This window comes from Saccostrea cucullata, unplaced genomic scaffold (assembly GCF_032062105.1).
Source record: "Saccostrea cucullata isolate Sc308-1 unplaced genomic scaffold, CSIRO_AGI_Scuc_v1 ctg907, whole genome shotgun sequence".
NCBI lineage: Eukaryota > Metazoa > Mollusca > Bivalvia > Ostreida > Ostreidae > Saccostrea > Saccostrea cuccullata.
In genome coordinates, this window is record NW_026935419.1 from 274522 (window position 1) to 297306 (window position 22785).

The following is a 22785-nucleotide window of genomic DNA, read 5'->3' on the forward strand; positions in this document are numbered from 1 at the left end:
GTCTAATTATTAAATTGTCTCATTTTGCAGGCCAGCAGAAAAAAATGCAGTCCAACTAAACTAAAAAGTAAAGTATACGATTAAGCTGTCATGAAAAATATTTTTTGTAAATTTGATACCAAATTTTGCTATACATTTAATTTTTAGACCTTTTTGATTTACTTGTCACTATGTGGAATATTACTTCATTGCCACGTGTTGCTGAATAGTTGTTGATAAAAACCAGAGAAGAAGAATGTTTGTTTTATCATTTTGTAATTGAACAATGTTTACAATGATAAGAACTTAAATAATTTGAAATTATAACAGTACATGGTAATTTCATAATCCAATGTAAAATGAAAATAATGCTATGATTGTCAATGAATGGGAAATTGAAGATGAGCAAATATGAGGCTGACTCTCGAACACGCTTTCTCCGAGAGGCGTTAGAACACACATTACACACTTGTTCCTCCATTTTCACAATAAATAATATCACAACAAATAACAATAACAAGGTCATCATGGCTACCGGCATCCGCAGCCCTCTACAACCATATCTTGGTAGACTTTTAGCACAACTGTGCCATGTTCGTCTGTATATAATAAAGAGAGCGAACTGAGTTCTGTGGGTACACAACAGGGCTTTGGGGCTGCCCTAGGGTCAATGGAGTTCACCAAGTCTTGGACTATAGCATGGTTTGTCACATTCATGTGGTCATCATACGGCCAGTGACATGAACCATCACAATAATAAGCATTATAGCCGGGCGGTGCGAAAATCCAATCGTTCCAACCAACGGCTTTAAAGTCTACATTTAACTCTTTTCTGCGACACTGGTCATTATACTTTTTCCTCTTCGTTTTATTTTTTCTATTGTTTTTCTTCTTATTTCGTTTCCTCTTTTTATTTTTTCTATTTTTCCTATTTTTTCTAACTTTCTTTGTTTTATCACTGGCGGCACGCTTAGTCCGTGACCCACGGTTATCGTCCGTAAAGGTCACCAATAGAGGTCTCTCATGCCACACTTCCTCAACACTTTCTACATCTCGTCGTAAACGCACATGTTTTATAGAGTCTGTGGACGGTTTGTTTTTAAATGATAACACACGTACTTTTAATCCATGATTTAAATTAGGAGTCTTTTTCCATTTTAATACTGCTGGGTGAATGTCAAAAGATTCCCAAGATGCATTTCTTCCTCCAACGTGACGTACGTCCAGCAGCCTAGTTATGGCTTCAGAATTTTTTGTTTCCGGCTGGAGAACTTCATGAATTTCAATTTTATGTCTGAACTGTTTCCTGTTTCCCACTGGATTTTTCGTTTCATTATTTTGATCAACGAAGAGTCTCAGCTCAGCACCAGTTAATGATTCCTCTGTTGGAATGGAGGATACATTGAAGTAAAAATGGGCGCAGTTGTGCTCTCCGCACCCCGCCATATTGATGACGTCAGTAGTCAACTCTGTAAAAGAATACAACATCTTTAAGGCTTTGTTTTGTTATGTTTTAAAATGTAAAATATCAATAAATGTTCATAAGTGTGTCCTGCATTTAGTTTAAATAAAATCTATATTAAAAATTTTGACAATAACTCTCTCTCTTTCTCTCTCCATTATTTCCTATTTTTTGGATTAAAACAGAATATATTTAACTAACACTGTTTTGTATGAACATTTTTTGTTAATAAGTAATTTCATTTTCATAATTTGCACAGATTGATATGCAAATCAGAATAAAAATATTTATTCAATTAACGTTGACATACTTGTGTCCCTTTCAATGGTTTATAAATCGCTAGTCTTGTCAAATTTTATCATAAAACTATCATTAAGTTTTATTTTATACTTCACAAAGATTTTTTTATAAAAGTTCTGAATTCTTGCATATTTTGTCAAATCTGATTTATCATTCCTTCCTTTCAATAAATAAATAGTAAAAATAGTAACCAAGACAGGAAAATGTTAGTTATAAGAAATGAATGTTGAAGTTATTTATTATTTATTTACCTTTATGAAGAAAACTTCTAACTGTGTTGGCAGACCCTGCACCACGTCTTTTGACATTGACGCTATCTCCGAGAGAGTCCGGGTCCTCGCTGTGTTTTTCATACAAATCCAACAAATACTGAGGAATAAAAGTGTCTTTCTTCGGTTTAGGTCGCTCTCTCAATCCGAAGAGATTTAAAAAAGTTTTCTCAAAAGCTTGTATGATCTCTCTTCTTCGATTTTCGTCGTAGTGAGAAGGAAAAGCTGATCCCAGTAAAGAAGAGGAGGACGTCCCAGCCAGCCCGGTGCACGCTAGCAACAGTAGAAAACCAAATCGACAGAAACTCATTGTGAAAATGCCTGTAAAACAAAAGGAAAACCATTGTAAAACAAAACTCATTGTGAAAATGTCTGTAAAATAAAAAAAAATTGTAAAAAGAAACTCATAATGAAAATGACTAAAACAAAAGGAAAACCATCGTAAGAATCTTGATGAAACAGATTTTAAAGTATTCTGTAATCATCTTACCAAACTTGGTTTAACTTTTATTTTCTAAAATACACATGTAGATACATTGATTCAACAATATTTTAAGAACCTTTTCAAAGGCACTTTTCAATAAACAAAGCTTTGCGTCACTCTGTCTTTATTTACTTATTTACTTTTTTATCGATGAATGGGGATTCCCATTGTAACTCTTGTCTTGTTTCAATATCGAGATCCTATCAGAATTTGAGTTATGTGATGGATTTGGTTGATATTTATAAAACATTGGTGATTCAGCCCATGTTGGTGGGTGGACAGTGTATAGTCACGGTCAATAATCGGGTCCGAATTAGCTGCAGAATTTGTTTTATGACGCTCTGGAGATATCGGATTAACAAAACAAATCACTACAAACGCCTATAAGTATCAAGTTTAAACTCAGTAATCAACGGTTTTATCAAGATGGGGAGTGCTTTGTAGAACTTTCGCTTCTATCTAAATTTGGGACGAGTCTGACGTAATTTTTAATTAATTGGTAGCATCTAATACATTCCTCACTCTATACACTCAGTTTTTTGCTCTTTTTTGTTGCTGTTTATAGTTTTTGTTTTAAAAGTTTCCACATATTTTTTTCGAAGGTCGGTAACATCTTAAATAATTTTTTTAAGAAGAAATATTCGTGATATGTCTAAGAAGAAAATAAGATAAGAAGCAAAGAACAAATGAGAAACGCTTGTTAAGCTCCAGGTCTACTAACGAGGACATGTAGCAAGCTAGGGTGATCAAACAAACCCGTGTGTTGTTTAAATTAGGCGGGGCGTACGAAAGACATATAAAGCACTCTCTCTAAATAATCTTTGCTGGCGATGTGATAAAAGAAAGATCAACTAATCGTAGTGTATAGCCCTTTGCTTTATCAACCAGAACTCAAACGAGGTAGGGTACATCCTCATTATTAGGAAAGTATTTCACTGCTTGCAAGAATTCATCCAGACTTGTATTTCTAATGTACAATTACCCTTAGTAAATTCCGGAGCTGTTCAATGTGTGGAAAGATCATTATGTTAAACACTAGTAAAGAATGCTAGTACACACAAAGATATTGTGAATGCTTAGGTACGGAACAGCGAGGAAGCCGGTATCTGAGGGTGGGTTGAAGATAAAGTGACGGAAATATGAGACCAGTTTGTACTCGGGGTCGATTCTCAGGGGTTACCGCTTCAACACCCGTCACGCGACGTTCAAAGGCGCGCATCAATAGGCTGCTACTCCAGGAATGCCAGCAAATATTTGATTTCAGAGATTTGTTTCTTTATTTTAACAATCTATAAACATTCCTCGGTTATTGTTAAAACCAAAAGTATACATGGACTGCTTGCATGTTATTGCGGGCAATAGGAAATTAGGTGATCACCAAAGTCGCGTGGTCTCTTCATTAATGCAAGAGAATAATGGTTGATGTCACTTAAATTACTTTTTCTATACGTTAGATAGTATCGAAGGGACTTTTGGTCTTTAGGTAGCTTAGTGGATTAAGCACAGCCCTGCCTTTATCTAAACGCTTTCACTGATACAATAGTAACTCCTAACCAACGGTGCTATGTTAGAATCAGTGCTTTAATGAAGATAGGGACTTTTCGTTAGATAATACCCATAGACCCACGACCGTTTTTTTTTCATACACAAAATGACAGGCGTTTTGCTGTAGGCAAGTTTTAATTCATTAATATCATTCTACGTTACACCAACAGTTTACTCCTAGTACATTATAGGGAGATGATTTCAGAAGACAGATGGTTGCCACCTTTACAGTTTGATTGATATTCTCTGCATTATAGTTCTTTTTAGATGCTTCATTTAATCCTCTCAATCAAGGCCATATTTTAATAATGTTAACACTTTGAAATTATACCCCCCTCCTTTTTATTTCTGTTGCACGTGTAGGATACAAACTTTTACACCACACTGTACTAGGATCTCTGTTACAGTTAGTTTTCTTTTTTTCTTGGCAAACTGTCTGTCTTTCAGTACAATTTTACTCCTGTACTCGGCTTCTCCAAGTTAAAACTTGTGTGCAATTTTTAATTTAAATAAATTGATCTTATAAAGTCGTGTTTTTCCCGCGATGGATAATGTTTAAATTGTGTTTGAATTGAAAACAGTTATTTAAACCATCTTGTGTCAATAAAACGACTGATCGAGGTCTCAAAAGTCAAACGAAAGATTTTCTTAACCGTATTGTGTTATTGAAAAATCGAATGTTGATTTAACACTGTTTAAAGCTGTTGTAACCCCAACAGGTGTTTTATATTTGAATTTACAGATTGGAATAATTCCTACTGCTATTTTTCAGGAATTGTTTGCCTTTTCTTAATAGGATATTTCAATTTTGGACATGATTTCAAACTAGGAGATAGAGGCCCAAAGCAGAAAGCTATTAAGAAGGAACGTAACGAGGTTTAAAAAATCTTTTTATTAATACGCACATACCAAACACTGGGACGTTTATTTTCACAAATTGTTGATCGCGATCTTTCGTCTTGATAGGGGACTATCATTGACCCTCAGGACCCCAAACATATCTAATTTTAATTAGTACGTTTGACAAGGTTATAATATGGTAATTGATGTTTATCAGAGTAAACAAGATGTTTGACAGGACAATATTTGTGCGACCGCCCGTACCCCTGGGATATTTTCAAGTCCCGCTACTTACACTAATATAGAGCTGCGTTCCTGCACGGTCTTCCATTAGTTTGTTAATTCCCCTATTTAATGTCATAGCACATTCTTCTATAAATTCCAGATATATACAGAAAGTAAATAATCCTTGTGTGTGAGAGGTTTGTTTTCCCTTGAAGTTAGCAAATCCTGGGTCTAAATTTGTTCCTCAACGAAAATAGCTCTGATGGTTCAAACATTCTCAACCGGATAAGGTTTAAATCACCGTATTAATAAATCATGTTTATCGTTGGAACAGGTGGTTTATTCTGAGGAGAATACGTGTGCATTAATAAGTTCCAAACTTATAAGCGGCCGTCGCCAAACTGTACACCGCTTCCTTTAAATTTTCTCGAGAAATAACAACACTTTAAATTCTATGTCTTGAAAAGTTCATTATTTGTTCCGGTCAACGAGATAATCGTTTACTTAATGAAAAACTCGTTGCACGTTATAATCCCTTAATGTCAATTTCTATATTATGTCTAAGAATGAAGTGTGTGTTCTCATATATATAAAGCATGAATACTAATGAGAAGGCGGAGCTGCGCACGCGTTTAAACGTCTGTCAATTATCGAGTATCGTACACATTTTATTTATTGCCCATTTCTATTACAACCGCAAATATTGCCCATTGTAATACTTTACATTAAAAAAAGTCAATTACTTAATACCTAAAGTACACTGTTACTTTCCACTCGATACATAGAAATAAACTATAGTGGAACCATTTTAACAATGTGATTTTTTTTCTCTTTTTTTCCCCAAATAAAATATTACAATTTTGACTTATTTATTTCTTTATTATCTTTTTCTCATTCTGTTCTTTTTCAGAGTAAAAACTTAAGATTTACACCGAACTTTTATCGGTTAAAAATATTTGAATATATGACACTAACTTACAATTAAAATTGGGTTTAATTTAATATAGACTAATTATAAACGAATAAAATTAAATGACCACTGCGAATTAAGTGGGATTTTTTCATAGTGATAATTAAAATGACATACCTTGCGATAATTTGAGGACATCGTTTAAAATGATTTGTCTCTCAAGGTAAGCATTTGTCGAACCTTAACATCTGGAAGCGAAATATACTTACTTAACAGACACGCGCAAATAAATTTAATTAATAGTACCATTTAAAAATGATGTGATCAATTGCTTTATATAAACAAATTAATTTAGCGAGTTATCCAATCAGAGCTCTTGCCGTGAAAGCTTTTTTTCACGCTTATGTTTGTGTAGCAAGCGCGTGCCGTAAAAAGGGATGTATGGTAGTAATTTAAGATCGGCATTTATGAAGAATTAATTACCATTGATTTCAATTGTTAAAAATATAAAGTAATACTACAAACAATTATTTCTTTTGAAAACTCAACAATCTGTTGAAGAAAAAAATTAAAATATCTTTGTCACTGCTAAAATTATCTTGAGTATTTGATTAGAAATTCAACATATAAGTTTGAAAATGAAGATTTTCTTTTAAAAGCACTTTTATAAAAATTAGAATATTTGAAAATCTTGCAAATAAATGTTTAAAATTCCTTCTCATGCTATTTTCATATATTTCACGTACGCTCCTATAAAAACTGTGTCAAAGACTGAAGAATACACTAAAGTAGAAATTTTACAAATAGCTAACTAACAAGGTACACACTTGAAAGCAAATCCCCTGTGTGCAATAAAATTTAATTGTTCGTTTTTAACGTTCTAAAATAAGAACACATTGCGGCCGGGATTTTTGAGCTTCGTATTTTTTCCCCTACAACTGAGCCATTGACGTTCATTCAGAATAGGGAAGCATTCTTCCACCGCGGGAAATTTTACGAGTTTAATAAATCTATGTGATTTTTTTTTCTGTTCCAAGTCTCAATTTCCTTTTGAAAAACACAGTTAAACAAGACTCCTCTTCAAATTTCTTCAAATAATTTAAAAATATTACCATTCCGATTCCCATCCGTGATAATCCAAAAAAAAAAGTTAAGGGATATTCCGTGAGAAAATGGTCACCATGGATGTTTTCTGAAATCCAGTAAGTACCTTCAATGTTCCAGGTGTCTTGAACACATCTGAATTTTACAGAGCGACATAACACGCGGTCACGTTTGATTACACAAAGAGAAATAGAGATAAAAATCGAAACAGATGTTTCCTAGAGGTACAAATCCACAGTGTACATTTTCAATTAAATTCTATTACTTGTCTAGCTTACAGTCATCAAGATATTCTGTTTTATTATCGGGAAACATACCGTACATGTATGTTGTACTTCTAACATTTTCTTGCTCATTTTAGGAGGTGAGCAAAAAGGCATGCAGTATATTTGACCCCTTTTAAAATATGTCATTTCATTCCAGTTACATGATCAGTTTTTCAAAATCTACGCTAGCTTGACTAGGACAATTCTTAAAATAAAAACAAACAAACAAACAAAAAAAAAACCAAAAAAAAAAGCAAAGAGTCAAAACAAATCGAATAAAAAATAATAAAAATTCAAGACACGAAAAATTAAAAGGGCAATGTCTTTAAAAATAAAAAAAAAACACCAACAACAGGACGTTCGTGTTGCAGCCATAGACAACACCCTCTTCATTAATTTCGCAATTCAGAACCTTTAATCATCATCTAAAAGTTTGAATTAAATTTTCACTAGTAAAGGGCAATGTTAAGAATGTTCTAAATGTAGATCTTTTTTGGCCAAAAACTCGTAGAAGACTTTTTTAATACCTTGACATTTCACGATGGAATCCAAAAGCTGATATCAAATAAAGCTTCAAATGATCAAATTAACTGTCTATCAAAATCATTTTACTTACTTAACCCTGACCCTTTCATACTCTCTAATTATGTTCTACAATATACAAAACGATAATGTAGATTTTATTGAATTTCTAATAATAAATGTGTCAAAATAACAAGTTTTTTCTTTCTTGAAAAATGAAATTAACATTTAAAAAACGACAGTTGATATGCTGTTATACGTCTGTATCAACCCGGAAATGGAAATTATTGTAGTGAATGAAACAGATAAAAATAATCACCGTGCACGACATTTCTATTTAGTGTTATATTCATTCATATTTTTCAGGTGTTGTTATTATAATCCATTAATGAATTTGGTCTTATACAATTAGCATCACATGAATTCTTGGAATGAACTTACGCCGTGTATTTTAGAACTTGTGAACAATAAATAAATCATACTGGAGAATTCGAACGCAAAATGCTCTAAAATGAAATTTAGTTTTCGTAAATCATGGCAAATAAAGGTTGCAAAAAGAAAAAAAACAACCTTTTCTGTACATGTATACTGTTGGAAATTATACACAAGGAGCGAATGCTTGAGGCGGTATCTTGATTTCAAAGATGACCCTTTTTTCATATATCAAGCTGTAAATAATCGCTTTTATATGACATCTTTCTAAAGGATTTTTTTTTAAAGATTTTGCTGTCCATAAGTTAAAATATTGAGACGCCGTGCATTATGAATGTAAAGGCAGGATACTGAGTTCCGTACCTTATCTATTTAGTAGTAAAAGGACTACATTTTTGAGAAAGTAGAGGAAGAAAGTAAAGCTCGATATTTAATTTTACATTGTTAATAGTTGTGATACAATTTACGTTTTTTTAACCATTTTTTGTCATGTTCAATTTAATTCCTTTATTCCATATATATTTCAAAGAATGACAGGCACTTTTCCTTAGGCATAGAAACTGCTCATTTTGATCTAACTTTACACTGAAGATTAAACTTCATTTTCACGTAAATTTCAAATACTTCAGTACTTTGCTAAAAAAAACAACAAACAAACAAAACCCTAGATAATAGAAGCGGTCTAAAAATTTGGGATGGAAGAGTACTGTTCCATGAATATGTACATTGTAGTTTATATACTATTAAAACACAGAAAAAGTACTCTCCCTATAAGGACTCAAAAAACAAAAAGGTCTGTGTCAAAATAGATCAGGACCTCGTGATCAGTATGTTGCCAATCGCTAGCTGCAAAACTCTAGCTCTCTGCTTTATATGTCCGAATTTTCTCGACCAAAGAACTACAGTTCTGCAGCTATAGCCAATCGCATACTCCAAAACGCGTAAAATTCGTCTCATTGTTTTTGGATATGAAATGAAGACTTTCCCAAATAAAAACAAGACTATATGATGTGGCCTTTTGGATAACGTGACAAATGTACCTATCCCATTTCTGTATGACCAATATGCATTCACAAATTCAGAGGGCTGAAAACTGCTTCTTAGACATCTGTATACTAGTATGTTAAAAGCCAAACATTTATCTCAACTGGAATTTATACAGTTGATGACCTTTCCGAACTATTTAGGCTTCACATCTCTTAACTCGTTATCAACAGAACTAAATACTAGTACTAGTATTCCTCTGTACGTTTACTTTCATTAAATTCATCACCTGCTACGGGGTATATATCTCTCAGTTTGATTCGATACGCAAGAGCATGCTCTGAACAATTTCTAAAATGAGGTAAGCTATTGACAAAAAGGTTGATTTAACAAGAAAACAGCCTCGTTTTAAGTCATCATTTCCTAAGATTTATGGTCGATACAATGACCTTGTCAGCAAGTACAATTTATCATTAAGTCAAATGCTGACTGACGTTTTTCATACATATTGTTTGACCATTATTTACACAATGTATTGTCGACGGATTTCCCGTTGTTTCCCAATCATGACAAGGAGCACACGGCAAGTTGGGCCGATCGGCGGGGATACTCACTCCTCCATGACACCTGATCCCACCTCTGATGTTTAAGAGATCCGCTCTGCTCAAAATTTGTATTGTTTAATGTACACTTGAGCTTGAATACTTCGTTATCTAATACTGTTCTTTATCTCCATATATTCCATTCTATTTGAATGAGGCTTAAAATACATATTTTTTCGTTAATAATTAGTTCACGTGAGGTACTTTTCCCCTGATGTGTAATTACGAAAAGATAATTGGTCAAATAAAAGTAACATTTCCGATTGTCTCAGATTCTTTATATTAGCCGAGACATTTTTCTGGAAACCTAGACCAGCCTTACATTTATATACCCAGAGAACTTTTTAACATTGTTGTTTATTTCTTAATTGCCTCCCTTATAATCCACTGAAACAAGGGAACTACAGGCTTGCGGCTGTTGAAAGCTTTTAATTGATAAATTCTTTGACAATTTCTTCCTCTACTTTAAATATATCCCGCGTGGCGCAATGGTTAGAGCGTCTGCACTAGAGTCGCGGAGTAAGGAGTAAATCCTTACGTCGCGGGTTCGAATCCCACTATAGGATGTGGAGACCGCCGGGTCCTTTGGATGAAACCGTATAAACCGAGGTCCCGGGCCGCAGTAGGTGCTGGCACGAAAAAAATCCCTCCCTGCTCAATGTCCCTGAGTGCCAAGTATAGGACGAAATTTGCAGTTCTCCACCGGCAAGCGATGGCGCCTCTACATGAGTGAAACATAGGTAATCAGAGATTACAGAGCTCACCTCAACGAATGTTGTCTTTAAGTAAGGCAAAGTCACACAATTAACCAACAAAAATTACATTCCAAAAATGAAAATATTTTTAAAATCATTTTTGATCTGATACTTTGAAATTACATAAAAAATTTAAATATTTTGCCATGAAAAACTGAAAATCCAATAAGCAAATTTGAGAGTTTTCATCTCTTGATGCAGCATTTGTGCAAGTTTGGTTTATACAATGTTATATAAGCCTTATAGTTTTTGGTAATAGACCTGCAACCATAACTTTTACCTTGTCTATTATCTGAAAATTGTATGTCCAATTCAGCATCCGAAGCAAGTCCATTAGTGTGCATCCTTAGATGTATCATCCATTCAAGTTTGCTCAAACTGCTCCTAGTTTTTGGAAATGAAAATCATCAAAAGTCAACATTTTCACTCATCCACAAAAACAGGTCAGATAAAAAAGCCATATCTTTGCAGGTTAATTTTCAAGATGGTCATTAAAGAACATAGTTCCTTGGAGTATGATACCTGCACCAAAAACTTTTAACTATTCACTCAACCAGAAAATTCAACATATAGCAAGCCTGGTAACATCAAATTCATGCAAGTTTGGTCAACATAGGGCTTATAGTTACTTGCAAATGAAACCTGCACCAAAGTTATGAACCTGTTAAAACTAGAAAAATCATAAATATTCATTTGTCAAGAAAATAGTTTGGAAATTTCTACTTTGAAAAAACCTGCACCAAAAACTTTAACCTGTTCACTCAACTGGAAAAATCTTTCAGCAGAAGCAAAGTATGCATCCTTATATGTATCATCCATGCAAGTTTGGTCAACAAACGGCTTATAGTTATTTGAAATGAAACCTGCACCAAAAACTTTACCTGTTTATATGGAAAATTTTTTCATTTAGCAATTATTTAGATGTATCATATGCAAGTTTGGTCAACATAGGGCTTATAGTTACTTGGAAATGAAACCTAACCAAAAACTTTAACCTGTTTACCTTAAAATGTAGGTCAGATTCAGCATCCAAAACAAGCCCGGTAGTATGCAAATGTATCATCCATGCAAGTTTGGTCAACAGCCTTTTGAAACCTGCACCAAAAACATTAACCTGTTCACTCAACTGGAAAATGTAGGTCAGATTTGAAGCAAGCCCGGTAGTATGCATTTTTTTCCATGCAAGTTTGGTCAACAAAGGGCTTATAGTTACTTTGAAAAAACCTGCAACAAAAACTTTAAACTCAACTGGAAAATGTATAGGTTAAAAATTAAAGCAAGCCCGGTAGTATGCATCCTTAGATGTATCATCCATGCAAGTTTGGTCAACATAGGGCTTATAGTTAATGGAAAAAACCTGCACCAAAAACTTTAACCTGTTCACTCAACCGGAAAATGTAGGTCAGATTCAGCATCCGAAGCAAGCCCGGTGTGTATGTATCATCCATGCAAGTTTGGTCAACATAGGGCTTATAGTTACTTGGAAATGAAACCCACACCAAAAACTGCACCAAAAATGTTAACCTGCTCCAAAAACATTAACATGGTAATTCCTTTGCTGAAATTGCAGCATCTGTGTACAATAAAACACACTAAAACCAAATATATACTAATCAGTATAGGACACAGAAGTAATTAAAAAGAAAACTGCTCCAAAAAACTTAACCTTAACCTGGGACGCCAAAAAAGATTTTATTTTAACTTCGTTGAGACTAAAAAAGGACGTTAAACAATATAAAATCAATCATTCAATACTCTGTTTAACTTAGTGTTACTTATATCTTGCTATAAACTAAAATGAGCGAGTTCATCCAAATCATGTATTTTTGAAAACCCAAATACATGTCATTTAAAGATTTCCTTAGCATACATATGTAAACATATTTAAAGTATGAGTAAGCTTGAAATTAAATGAGTATTTTCTAAAGATAAGCTTGAAAATACTTTGACATTTGTAGGGTCACCATGAACTTGAAGCAATGACCTTGAAACATCACCAGTGTTTTCATTACGCTTCGAAAATAACATACAAGAAATAGAAAGTTGATCAATATCCGTATCGTCTCTAAATGTGTTTAGGACTGTTTCACCCTAATCACTTCAAGTCAGTTAATTTACTTTAAAAAGTATTAGTATAAATATTCTGTACAATTTTTGTGATTCAGAATTTTCCATATTATTACGTTAGAGACTGAAAGGTCTTAACGAGTGAAGAGTCTGGGACATAATTTGATCAGTAGTCAGTGTTCAAAAGGAAAGAAACTATTATACAGTAAATCGTGTAATTGAATTTAAAAAGTACAATATATACAATCACCCTCTTACTCATGCGGTGGATTTTAGCACGTAATTAAACTGTTATATCTACGTGCAATGGCAACCAGATTGCAAAGGCGCACAAGGATATAGACCCTTTTCTTATGACACATATATTTTGCCTAGGAGTCATTCCCTTTAGCCGCCATATTGCAGGACAACATTCCCAGATTCCTTCATTATTCAACCAAATTCAATTTGTTATACTGGTTACTGAGGTAGAGATAACGCTATTCTTCTTAAGAATATACGTTTGTTAAAGCCTCTATTAATTCATGATTATAAGATTATAAATATTTTCCCCCATATATTTCTTGCACGCATGTTTAAAATTGGTTGCTCAAAGAGGTAAATTCAGTACTTTGCCCTACAAGATGGCGGCTAAGGGGAATAACTTCTAGGCAAAATATGACATAGGGAAAGGGTTTATTTCTAAAATTTGTGACGTCACAAACTAGAGTGTTCCAAAGGACGCACGTGTCCTACTGTACATAGCATCACCGAAAGACACAAATATAGTTATAAAAAATAAGCTAAAATTTGTGATTTTTTTTAAGAAAGTGTATTTTTTCTTAAGTTTACAAATCAAAATTTAGTGGCTCAGTAATTATTCTCTTCTATAGAGTCGCAGAGTAGGGAGCTGATCCTTACGTCGCGGATTGATTCCCTGCAGGACTGCGGTCCTCCAGATGAGAGACCGTATTAACCAATGACTCTACCGCAGTAAGTGTTGGCATGAAAAAGATCCCTCACTGCCCAATGACACTGAGTGTCGTGTATAAGTATGAATTCGCAGCCTTCTACCGACAACACGTGCCGGCAGGTGGTGGCATCTCAATATACTCATCCGAAAAAACGGTGGGTTCAAACCCGCGACGTAAGGCTCAGCTCCATACCATACTTCGCGACAGATGGTGGTTTAGATGAGATACGGAATCGGCCAAGGTGTGCCGAGTGGATAAAATGATCAAATGTTTTTCAATATTTTTCATGACTTACACACTATTCGTTTTCAGCATGCGACGATTGAAAATGTGTGTATCTTTTATTTCTTTGTTTATGTTTTATAGGACCTATGTCTGTAAAGTGCAAAGTCAAGTACTACAGTACTTTAAAAACAGTGCGGCCTGAAGGGTATGGTATTTACTCCCAAAATTTCTAATAGTTACTAAAAAACAGTCCACACAAAAAACATATATTTACCTCTCAGAGGTCAATAAATGTATATCAAGCATTTTGAAGAGTAAAGTTTAAGTTCAGAAGTAATGACGTCGGTAACCATGGTAAATGACACTGGGCAATGTTCAAACCAAAAAGCAAAGTATCAAATTCCCACCTCTAATATAACCATTCTTAAAATATAAGGGTGTGATAGACGGGAAGACACCGGACAAAATGTTCCCTAAAAATAAGGTGACATTTCATGCTTTCTCAGTGTCGAAAGAATCTCATTCTCAGAAACAGAAGCGACTCCTTTACAATACGACCAATGTCAACTTTTGAGGGCCATAAAAATCTTAGTCAACGCGTCTTACAATAAAGGCATCTTTTGTTGGTATTAATTTTTAAGACATTTTAATTTTAAAAAAACATAACGCCATCAGATTTTCTTAGATAAAATTAAGAATACAAATACCAATCGTTTCAAAAAGATATCAGATGATGAAACTCTTTGTGTTTTTCAATGAAAAATTTAAGAAAATGACAAAGGTTAACGTAATTTTTAGCTGACGTTTCTTCAAAACTTGTTTGAAAAGAGGTTTACAGCATCACATGTCTTTAACTTGTTACAACTCTTCAGATCAATTACAGTAAATAAGAAAATATATTTCAAAACATAATACATTGACGCAAAGCTTAGAAGAACTCAAGTTAATACTCTGTATTATTATTGGTTACAAAATTTTCAGAATTTTTCTCATTCCCTTAATAACTACACATGGATGTTAAAATCATACTTGCAACTGTCTTTGAAAAGAATACTCCTACCTACCAAACCAATTTTTTTTAAATCTTGAGTCGGAAGAAGGCAAGAACACATTTTTAAAGAAGGTCTTAGTTTAAAATAATTATACACCGTGCATAAAAGCAACGATATAGAAAATTGTGAACAACAAGAAACTTTGACATGTCTTCCTCAATGATTAAAAGAATAGTAAGTTTACGAAATCCTTAATCTATACTGGGAAATTTATTAATCCGCTTTTTTTTTCTAAAATCAGTGGATCTTTATGCTCTTTAACTAAATCAGGGATTGTGCTCTGTCAAACTTTTTTATTTTCTTTCTGTGGTAATAGAAAAAAAAACCCGTATATACTGCATTATAAATAGGTGTGTTGACTGGGTTCAAGGGAGACATGCGTTTTATCGGACCCAAAATCCAAATAGTGAAAATGCAGTTTTCCCGAAAACACGGTCAGATAGTAAATGTTCTTTTATACCCTAAAGTTTCAACTTTTTATTTCGCCAAATCTTGCACTGAGTTATAAATTAAATTTTGAATGGTTTGCTTGTATATTCAATTTTCATGTTTTTTTTTTTGTGATGATTCCTTTGTTGGTTATCTCTTGTCATTGACCTTGGAGACTGAGTTACTTTAGATAAATTTTAACTTTCGCCATAAGTTGTCATACGCGTACATCGAACAACAAAACCTTTGTAGTTATGTACAGTTTGTTTAATTTTCATCCTTATAGCAAGTTAGTTGAATATTACTAAAAAAAATCATTTTATACTTTCTGTTATTGATATGTTTTTATGCCACCGTGATCGAAAATTCTGGGGGCATATAGTTTTTGTCGCAAAAACTTTAATTTTGGCGTAACTTTTGATCTGGTTTTAAAATTTCACGTTGTATTCCTTGCGACCTTTCTTTGGGTTTCAACATATTTGGCCACTTTACCTGACAAGAGCTTTTCTTTAGTGCCCACACTTTTTCACTTTGACATTGAGTCCATGGAATTTTACTGTATTTTTGAACATTTTAATCATGGTATAATTTTTTGAATTGTTGGTGGTAGGGCTTTTACATTATAAATGTATATTCATTATCACAATTTATGACAAGACCTTCACCTGACCACCATAATTTTGACGCCTTTCCCTTAAAGTTTGACCTACTTTTGATTTATCTTGGTCATACTTTTTGAATTGTTGGTTCCAGGGAATTCATGTTTCAAATGTTTGTTTTTGTGACATGACTTTCCCTTGGGTACCAGTAATTTTGTCCCTTTGACATTGAACTTTGAGTTTTAATTACTTTGGAAAAAAAATAATTTTGGCCATACCCTTTGACCTTTGTGTACCAGGGCTTTTATATATTCCACATGTAAATTCCTCGTGGCAAGACCTTACCTTGGACTGCATTAGATTTGACCTTGACATAGAAGTTTAGCTACTTTTGAAAACTTGAACCATGTGCGTAACGTTTGATCGATTGGTGCAAGAGCTTGCTTACTTCACATGTTTTTCCATATCTTTCTTAGGACACCATTTTGCAATGTTAGAAATTGTTCCCCTTCAATTTGAAAATTTTTATTTAAGTAGCAGTTTTATGTTTGAATGAAATGTCGACCTCAATGTCTAACACTCATTCATGATCCTAAGGCCAGGTTTAGCTTAAATCGTTCTTGAGATCTTTTTTAACAGTATCAATTCTCTTTTTTTTAAAAATAAAGCGAATGCAAAACTGGGAACAAGCGTAAATTTTAATTGAAGTCATACTTAACAATTCTCAATAAAACAACCATATAAAGACATGACATTCCAGTGATTAACAAGATGGTAAAAAATAATGCAGATCTATTTTAATCTACGTCAGACTAATTCTATAACTCTCAGAATTTTAGATATAAACATCTACGTGAATTTCTTGTCATAAACATTTTTATAGTTTTTCTATTCAGTAATTATGATATTTATAAATATTAATTTCTCTAATAACAACTATTTATATTGCATTTGTTAGAAATGACGCTTTTTTCATGTCAATTTTGGCAAGGTTCAGCAAGAACATTTGGATTTTATTAACGACTTTGAGATTCAAAACACGTGTTTGGGAATCAAACATCCAGTGTCAGGAAGAAACATTTGTTTTTCTTGGTCTTTAACATCTGCATAACTTATATGCTTATTCGGAAAAATGTGCGGTTTTAAATATATTTTTTATTGACGATAAAAATAAATACTTGCATTGAATATCCATAGTAACGGCGGAAACAATCTATTATCAATATTTGTAAAATTCGCTTATACTTGTACAATAAGTACATGTAAGAACAATAAGTATAATAAGTATCTCGTATTTTTTTTTCTTTTTTTGAAATAAGGAATAGTTACGCTGATAGCTTTCCCCCCTGCAAATTTATGCTTCAACATTTAGATATCATAATTGATGTACATGTACACTACAGGCTTAGAGGAGTTAAGAGGAGTTGCCGATAAGAGATGGGTACCCCAAAGCGTAACAGACGGACGTACAGACAGACGGACGGACAGACATACCGATTACAGTATGAGTATACTCTCCCACTTTTCAAGCGGGGGGTATAAAAATTGCTATAATTGAAGCATTAAATTTTTAACCATTCATAATCTAAGTACAGTAGTACTTCAAATGAACTAAATAGTGGAATGAAAGTTTTTTTATATACACCGTCTTGACAAATAACATTAAGACCGGAAGTCCTCGACAAGAAATATACGAGTAGCGTTCAGATGTTCTGTAATGGTTAGGGCCGTGGATATCGGCCTGGATAGCTCAGTTGGTAGAGCACCTGAAGGTCTTCAGTCCAGCCAATTTTCTCCTTTCCTGTTACAGATTTGGTTTGCCCTGGAATTGACAGGTGAAAGACCTTGAGCCTAGGTTGGGGTCTTTGGAGGGCCAAAGATTAATTACTATGACCGGAGTTTCAGGGGGCCCGGGTTCGAATCCCGGTCAGATGTGACCGCCACATTTCTTTTTGATTGATGTCAACAAGGGCTTCAGTCCAGAACCTTTCCTTTTTTGTTAATTCATTAATTACTATCCCAGATGTTTTCCCTTAATCCATTACTTCAATACAATAAGGGAAGATTATTGAGTAATAAAATAGTTCATTCAGGTTTTTTTTCTTAATGTCCGCCCTCGTGCGTTGGCATGCGTTCTGTATAGATCTTACATACATTCCCCATGCCGGTCGGGATTGGTCAGTCGTTTGAAATGTATATATTTACATTGCAGCCCGAAAATAACTTCAACTGAAACACCTGCTTCCAGTGCTTACCCCTACTATCATTCACGCAGCAATTTGGCTTTCTCAATGGAATGCTTGTGTCATTTAAGTGACTTATTTATAAACCATTATACAAACGAGAGAAGAAATGTTCATTTTTCATATAGATATATATTTTGGCAGCACCGCATTGCAGACTTATGTGATTATGTAAATCTTTTGATAAGACCTTAAGTAAATTCTGGTCGAGATAGAACATCTGACCATGATATCCCTACTCCCGACTCGCTTTTTGGGTCACACACCTGGCCATAAGTTGATCGTTTAATAAACAGTCAAATATTCAGCGACACTTTTGTTTAAGTCTACATTTCACAACTGACATAATTGGCATGAACTAGGACCTAATGGACACCTAATTAATTACTAGTAAAACGCCGGGAGAGGGCGGAAAATCCTCTGAATTAAAGCAAAAACAGGTGGATTTGACTGCGTAGATCTACCTTTTGAACAGCTGGCGAAAGGTCATCACCTGCATGTTGTGTGCCACCTTTGAATGAAGATTTAAAGTGTTTTACATCTATCCAAACTTTGTTATTAATGTGTGAAGGACGAAAGATCTAAAAGAAGTTGTTTTAGCTTTTAACACGACGGTGTCATTTTTCAGTTACCTACACGGCGTCCTACAAAGTAAATCCAATTTTCTGGAAACCTTAATATTCATCTTTTTTATAGTATTATTTTTGGACTTGTTCTCAATACTTTTAAATGGGATTATAGGAATCAAATATCCTACACTCCCTTTGCCAAAGTACTCTGAACAGAAAACGAGTACAAAAAGTCCATGATTACTACATTTTAAGTGTCCAAACTCATCAACACGTTGAAACTTTTTGTGCATTGCTACCTTATGTATCCATTTTGATCTTTTAAAAATAAAACTGAATACAGTACCTCCAGACTAAATACAAGTAATTTGTTGAATGCAACACTTTATAAAAGTGAACCTTTAAATAGCAAAATTGTGATGTCCTAGTCAAGCAGAATGATTATTTCTTGTTCAGGAAATCAAATTTTTGTTAACATGTGTATTCTGAAATTCTTATATAAATTTTTCTTAGAAAGACAATGTCTCAAAGCAGTTTACTTTCATTGAAGAATTTGGTATGCGATGTTCATTTTAGGGAAGAAGTGTTTTTTGAATAAAGAAAAAGTTAGCTTGTACATGAAATCATATCATGAATTTGCTAACACGATGATCGAAGTATCGCGTTTTTCATACATAACTGGTTTATTAGATTCTGATAACTCATTGCATTCCTCATAATGCAAAGAACTGATGTCACATACTTTATGATGAGTTGACTTGTATAATAGGTAAAGAAAATTATGAAAACTAATCCACGTGTACGGTCATGCTGTTGATAAACTTGTCAAAGTTTTATTGAGATCACACAGACACAAGACAGAGAGAGCTTTATATAAAGGACAAGTTGCCGCAATTTATCGTTTCAAATAAAAAATCTTTTGTGTCAGATATAAAAACCATTATAAACCTCCTCACTAGAATTGAGGAACAAATGGAGGGGGGAGACTTCTTAATCAAAGTGACAGAGATGATATCTGGAGAACGAAGAAACAATGGAGTAGATGAGCGGGACGTGTCTGCCGGAGGGGGAACGGGAAACCACGGATGTCCTTGAACTGATTGCTGCAGAACTGTAGCTCTCCGGAAAAAATATACTGATAGAGCGGAGAGCTACAGTGCAGTCAATTGAAAAAGTGTATATTTTTGCGCACAAATAGTGCACTGTTTCTCGATTTGTTTTTCCGCGTTTTTCAAACCGCCTTCTCAAAATATTACTACCATGTGTTCCTAATATATTCTTGTACAACATCCACAACAAAACATTCCTTATAACTCTTGTAATGAGCCCGCCTAGTCCTAAATGGAAATTATCGAAATTTTTGCCTATGTGCGCTACCATTTTGGATGGCAAGATAATTCGGTCCAAAGCGTACGCGTTTCGTGCAGATATAAAATATGAGAGTTCAGTAGATAAGGGTCAAAGGAAAAAATTGAAATCGAGTTTGTCTGTAGTTCATTGAAGAATTTGGAGAGAAGTTAAGCTAAAAATGAGCTCACTTTTTGTGCGCGATAAATATATGGTCTTTTCAATGGGTGGCACTGTAGCTCTCTGGTCATCCGTCCCAATTTTTCAGACCAACAAGCTGCAGATCTGCAGCTATTAAACTGACTGATGTAAAACAGCTATGTATCAGGAATATTTAATTTATACACTAATCAAAGGTAAAGGGCAGCAATTCAAGCAAAAGGTATGATTGGGAAATTTTTTAAATTATCTTATCCAGAAGGCCAGCGATTTGCTATTCGAACTTGTAGAGGTATGGTTTCATATGTTTGTCTTTGACCATAACGGTCAAAGACTAAATTTTAAAACCAAAACGCTACAGTTTCTGCTGCTAGAATCTAGAGAAAATTAAAAATTTTACATCTTTTCTAACGTACTAAAATTTCAAAATACTTTATATTTCTTACGAACGGATTGGAAAAATGAATGTTAATCAGAATTCTCTGATGAGGCTGTAGCTCTACTATTGAAAACTTTAAAAAAAAATACTAGTAAACCAACAGAAAAAATACATTTTTCACGGTACGTAAATGTAGCATTTTAAAAAGCTTTACATTTAAAATTACAATTATAAGTACAATGCTACACTTTTGCAATCTCGCTTTCGTATCTTTGAAATCGCATCTTTGCACTTTCGCTCAGTTTTCGTTTTCGCAACTTCGCATTCGCATCTTCGCCCTTAAGGCGAGAGTGCAAATGTGCGAGTTGCTTCAATGGAACACCATAGTTTTGGGAGTCGGAGAAGATTGGGGCGTAAAAAGTTGAAAATAATGATTTGATCTATTGAAAGATGGCACCTGTCTTTCTGCCCCATGGACAAAAAAATTAAGACGAGAAGTATTGTTTAAAGAATTCACAAATGCTTACTTAAACTCAAGCAAATATTCAATCACTAGTACTTTACCTTGTCTGTCATAACATTTGAACTGATTAAAAACTTTTTATTTTACTGTGTATTTCAGTTTAAAGGGTAGATTACTCCACAATACCAAGAAATTAGAACTCTTTGATTTGCAATTTTTTTCAGGGGGCCTCATATAAAATAGCAACAAGTCAGTTAATAGAGTTCTTTTTTCGGGTACATGCGACCTTACTCTCTAAGTTCCAAGTATTTAAAAAGCACAAAACACAGAATTTTGTATTTTCCATTTTTGATGATTGTGCATTTCCTGTGAATGATAAATTGTGACAGTATTATCTTGTTTAACAGTGAAACTGTCTTTGATGCCATTTGAAGACGGAAAACACATTGAAAGAGTTTAATGGATGCTACCGTTTTATTTTAAACAAGCTTTACAGAAAAGGAACACCTTAACACCTGTACAACGAGAAGCACGTGCGCTGGGAAGGTCTTTATCTGTTTACCGGCAAACTCTCAAGCTTTTACCTTTTTACAAAACCAAACTGTTACCGACTATTTTGTAATTACAATTCTATTATGATAAAGTATATTTGGGTTGCTATGATATGTATATTAAGCGCTGATTATACGTTGATTCGTAATCCTTGCTGTCCGACGCTTGCATTCCAAAATTGATAGATGGCGCAAATATCTTCAACGCACACCTGTTTTTCATCATTATTTACTTATATACCTTAACCTGCTTTTAAAATATCATGAGAACTTTCATAAATAAAAGTAAGAACTAATATCTTGCTATTTTTCACACATCGATCATGATAGACATTTCCAGTGATGACTTAGAAGCGCGATGCTATCAGCAATGACGGGCATCTTTCTTTGTTTAGCTTGGTTTACGTTTCTTATTTGACATTTCTTTATTTGATATTAGCATCTTAATAACTGTTCGGGCCAATGTGGCTGTGTCATACCGTCGGCTGAACTAATTTGAATGCACAAGAAATTAATTATGATGTTCTTAAACTTGTTCAACCAATTTTTTCGCAGTCCATTTTAACTTAATTACTCGGTAAAGTGTTGGTCTACATTGTCAAAAAAGAGTAAATGTGTATAGAAACTTATGAATGAAATATGAAAAATTCCATCAATTGATTACGCACATTGTACAGGTGCGCAGTGGTGGGGCCCCATGTCAGAAATGTTGCAATGCTAGGCGTGTTTTTGATCACCTAGACAGCTGCAGTGATGTGATGTGTAGCAGATTAACGTAGATTACCAGCACAAGATTATTGTACATCACCATTTATCTGTTTTATGTTCCCCGCGCAACTGAAACATCCATGCTTTCTTTGTCGCTTTAAAATTATTCCATTCATCACAGCTTGAACCAATGTTAAAATGACGTAAACATAGTTTTTACCAACAATGGTATTAATTTAGAGCAACACTGTATGAAAACTGCAGCGTAGGGATATTCTTTTGGCTCTTTGCAAATTTACATCCGCAGATGATGCAATATATAAATATATGCCTGAAAGATTCGTAGAATCATGTGTATGTTA

General features: G+C 33.9%; 1 protein-coding gene across 3 annotated transcripts in view; it reads right to left on the reverse strand.

Moving 5' to 3' along the window:
* Positions 1-231: 231 nt before the first annotated feature.
* The window catches only part of LOC134242769 (bone morphogenetic protein 2-like), a 31051-nt gene continuing 8497 nt past the window's right edge, over positions 232-22785 (reverse strand). Inside the window, exons 1-3 of one of the 3 annotated variants that reach the window (XM_062724893.1) lie at positions 6192-6247; positions 1993-2331; positions 232-1448 (exon numbers count right to left, since the gene is read on the reverse strand). In XM_062724893.1, coding sequence (XP_062580877.1) covers positions 511-1448; positions 1993-2320 — 1266 coding nt within the window. In that variant the 5' untranslated portion in view covers positions 2321-2331; positions 6192-6247 and the 3' untranslated portion in view covers positions 232-510. Of the gene's footprint in view, positions 1449-1992; positions 2332-5174; positions 5654-6191; positions 6248-22785 lie in introns of those variants that run through there. The other 2 variants (XM_062724891.1, XM_062724892.1) reach the window with 2 other exon arrangements.